General features: G+C 42.1%; 1 protein-coding gene across 1 annotated transcript; it reads right to left on the bottom strand.

The window, feature by feature from the left end:
• Nucleotides 1–213: 213 nt before the first annotated feature.
• On the bottom strand, nucleotides 214–1392 carry LOC123205500 (protein PHOSPHATE-INDUCED 1-like). The gene has a single exon (XM_044622460.1). The coding sequence runs from the start codon at nucleotides 1309–1311 to the stop codon at nucleotides 364–366; it is 948 nt and encodes a 315-aa protein (XP_044478395.1). The 5' UTR covers nucleotides 1312–1392; the 3' UTR covers nucleotides 214–363.
• Between the last annotated feature and the right edge of the window lie 214 nt (nucleotides 1393–1606).

Below are 1606 nucleotides of genomic sequence, written 5' to 3'. Positions count from 1 at the left end.
TACATGAAGTGTTTAATTCAAAGACTAATAAATTTGCAGGAGTGATGTAGTGACAATTATTTCCAGACGGGTCCATTTGTTGGGTCCTTGGGGATCAAGTTTCTGCTTTTGCAGAAGAATGGGCATATCCCTTTATAGATAGAGAATTGTCTATCAGTTGGTAGCGATAAATTAGTCAGATGTGGAATGATGTGAGGAAATTGTTGACAAAAATTTTTGTTTGAAAAAAGCGAACCCAACCAATTTGCTCTTATTATCGATCCGCAAAAGCATAACAAATGAACAACAAATCAAAGAATTGAACTATCTCCAGCTATATAATTACATATACATTCTAGTAATAATTACTAGACTTTTCCCTTCTTAGACCAAAGTTGAGCAAGACGATGTAGACGGATTATAGAGAGCAGGAAGCAAGTACTTCCTTCCATTGACACCATTTGCATTGTAGCTAGCGCCAGTTGTAGAGTCCACCAACAAGTTCCCTGCATAACCAGGATAAGCCCCATTGCCGTATATACCAGGACAAGCTGATGCAGCTTCCAGTGGTGCCTCTTTTGGGCCCTGAAAGTAGCCATTTCCAAATGGGTTCGTGGCGGTTCCAGCCAAAAGGCTAGCCAAATTGATCACCATTCCGTCAAGACCCACATCGTTGTTTGGTGCAATCAAAGGTGGGTTCTGCGGTCCGTAAATCGGTTGGTGGAATGGCCATGCGCATTGACCAGGGCACTGAGTCTCGGAGTTACCAACCCAGATGTAGGCAAACTTGTAGTTCTTGCCCTTAATTTGGCCACTCTTGGACCCCGGAGCAGACCCATGAGTCCCACATCGGCTCATGCAAAACCCATCAACGGTTACATCAGAAGACGTCAACACTACGTTTATGGCATTTTTTTGCTCACCTTTTGAGGCCAAAGCAATGAGCTGTTTGTTTGAGAGTGATTTTCCAAGCGAGTAATTCTCGTCAACGATTTGTTTTCCGAGAGAGAGAGAAAGGCTGGATTTTCTGGAGCTTAGGTGGTAGTATATCTCAGTGGTTTTCCACCAAGTGGCGACTGAAGGCTGATTAATTCTAGCCGATGAAGAGGAAGACAGTGAGGTTATGAAATCTGAGATGATGGCTTTCTGGGAAGGCTTGAACTTTCCGTACCAAATGAGATTAACAGAAATTTTTCCAGAAAGAAGAGGACCATTGTGGTATTGCAAGAGTTGAGACCCTTGATCTTGTACAAGCTCATTAAGAGTTCTTGCAGCCAAGGAGACTTGAAATAAAGAGATAAAAAGGAGTAGTTTAGAAACAAAAGAAGTCATTTCTTGAAGAGAAAAAAGCTTAAGAGAAGATAAAGCTTAGGAAGTAAGATGCTTTCTGTGTGTTGAAACGAAGAGAAATGAGCAGTGTATATATAGGTAGTTTTAACGTGTTTTTCAAAAAGCAATGAATTGAAGGAACCTGCCAGGAAGAATGGCTTCGCCATTTTCGAGTCTCGACCTAGCCAGCAAGATAAAGAAGACCCACCCCCACCAAACGCGTTCTTTAACCCAAAACAAATAAATAAATCCCACTCGCATCTCTCTCACGAACTGAGCGTGACAGTCAAGCCTCACA

Source organism: Mangifera indica, unplaced genomic scaffold (genome assembly GCF_011075055.1).
Source record: "Mangifera indica cultivar Alphonso unplaced genomic scaffold, CATAS_Mindica_2.1 Un_0008, whole genome shotgun sequence".
In the NCBI taxonomy this organism is placed as follows: Eukaryota; Viridiplantae; Streptophyta; class Magnoliopsida; order Sapindales; family Anacardiaceae; genus Mangifera; species Mangifera indica.
This window is presented reverse-complemented; position numbering and strand designations above follow the sequence as displayed.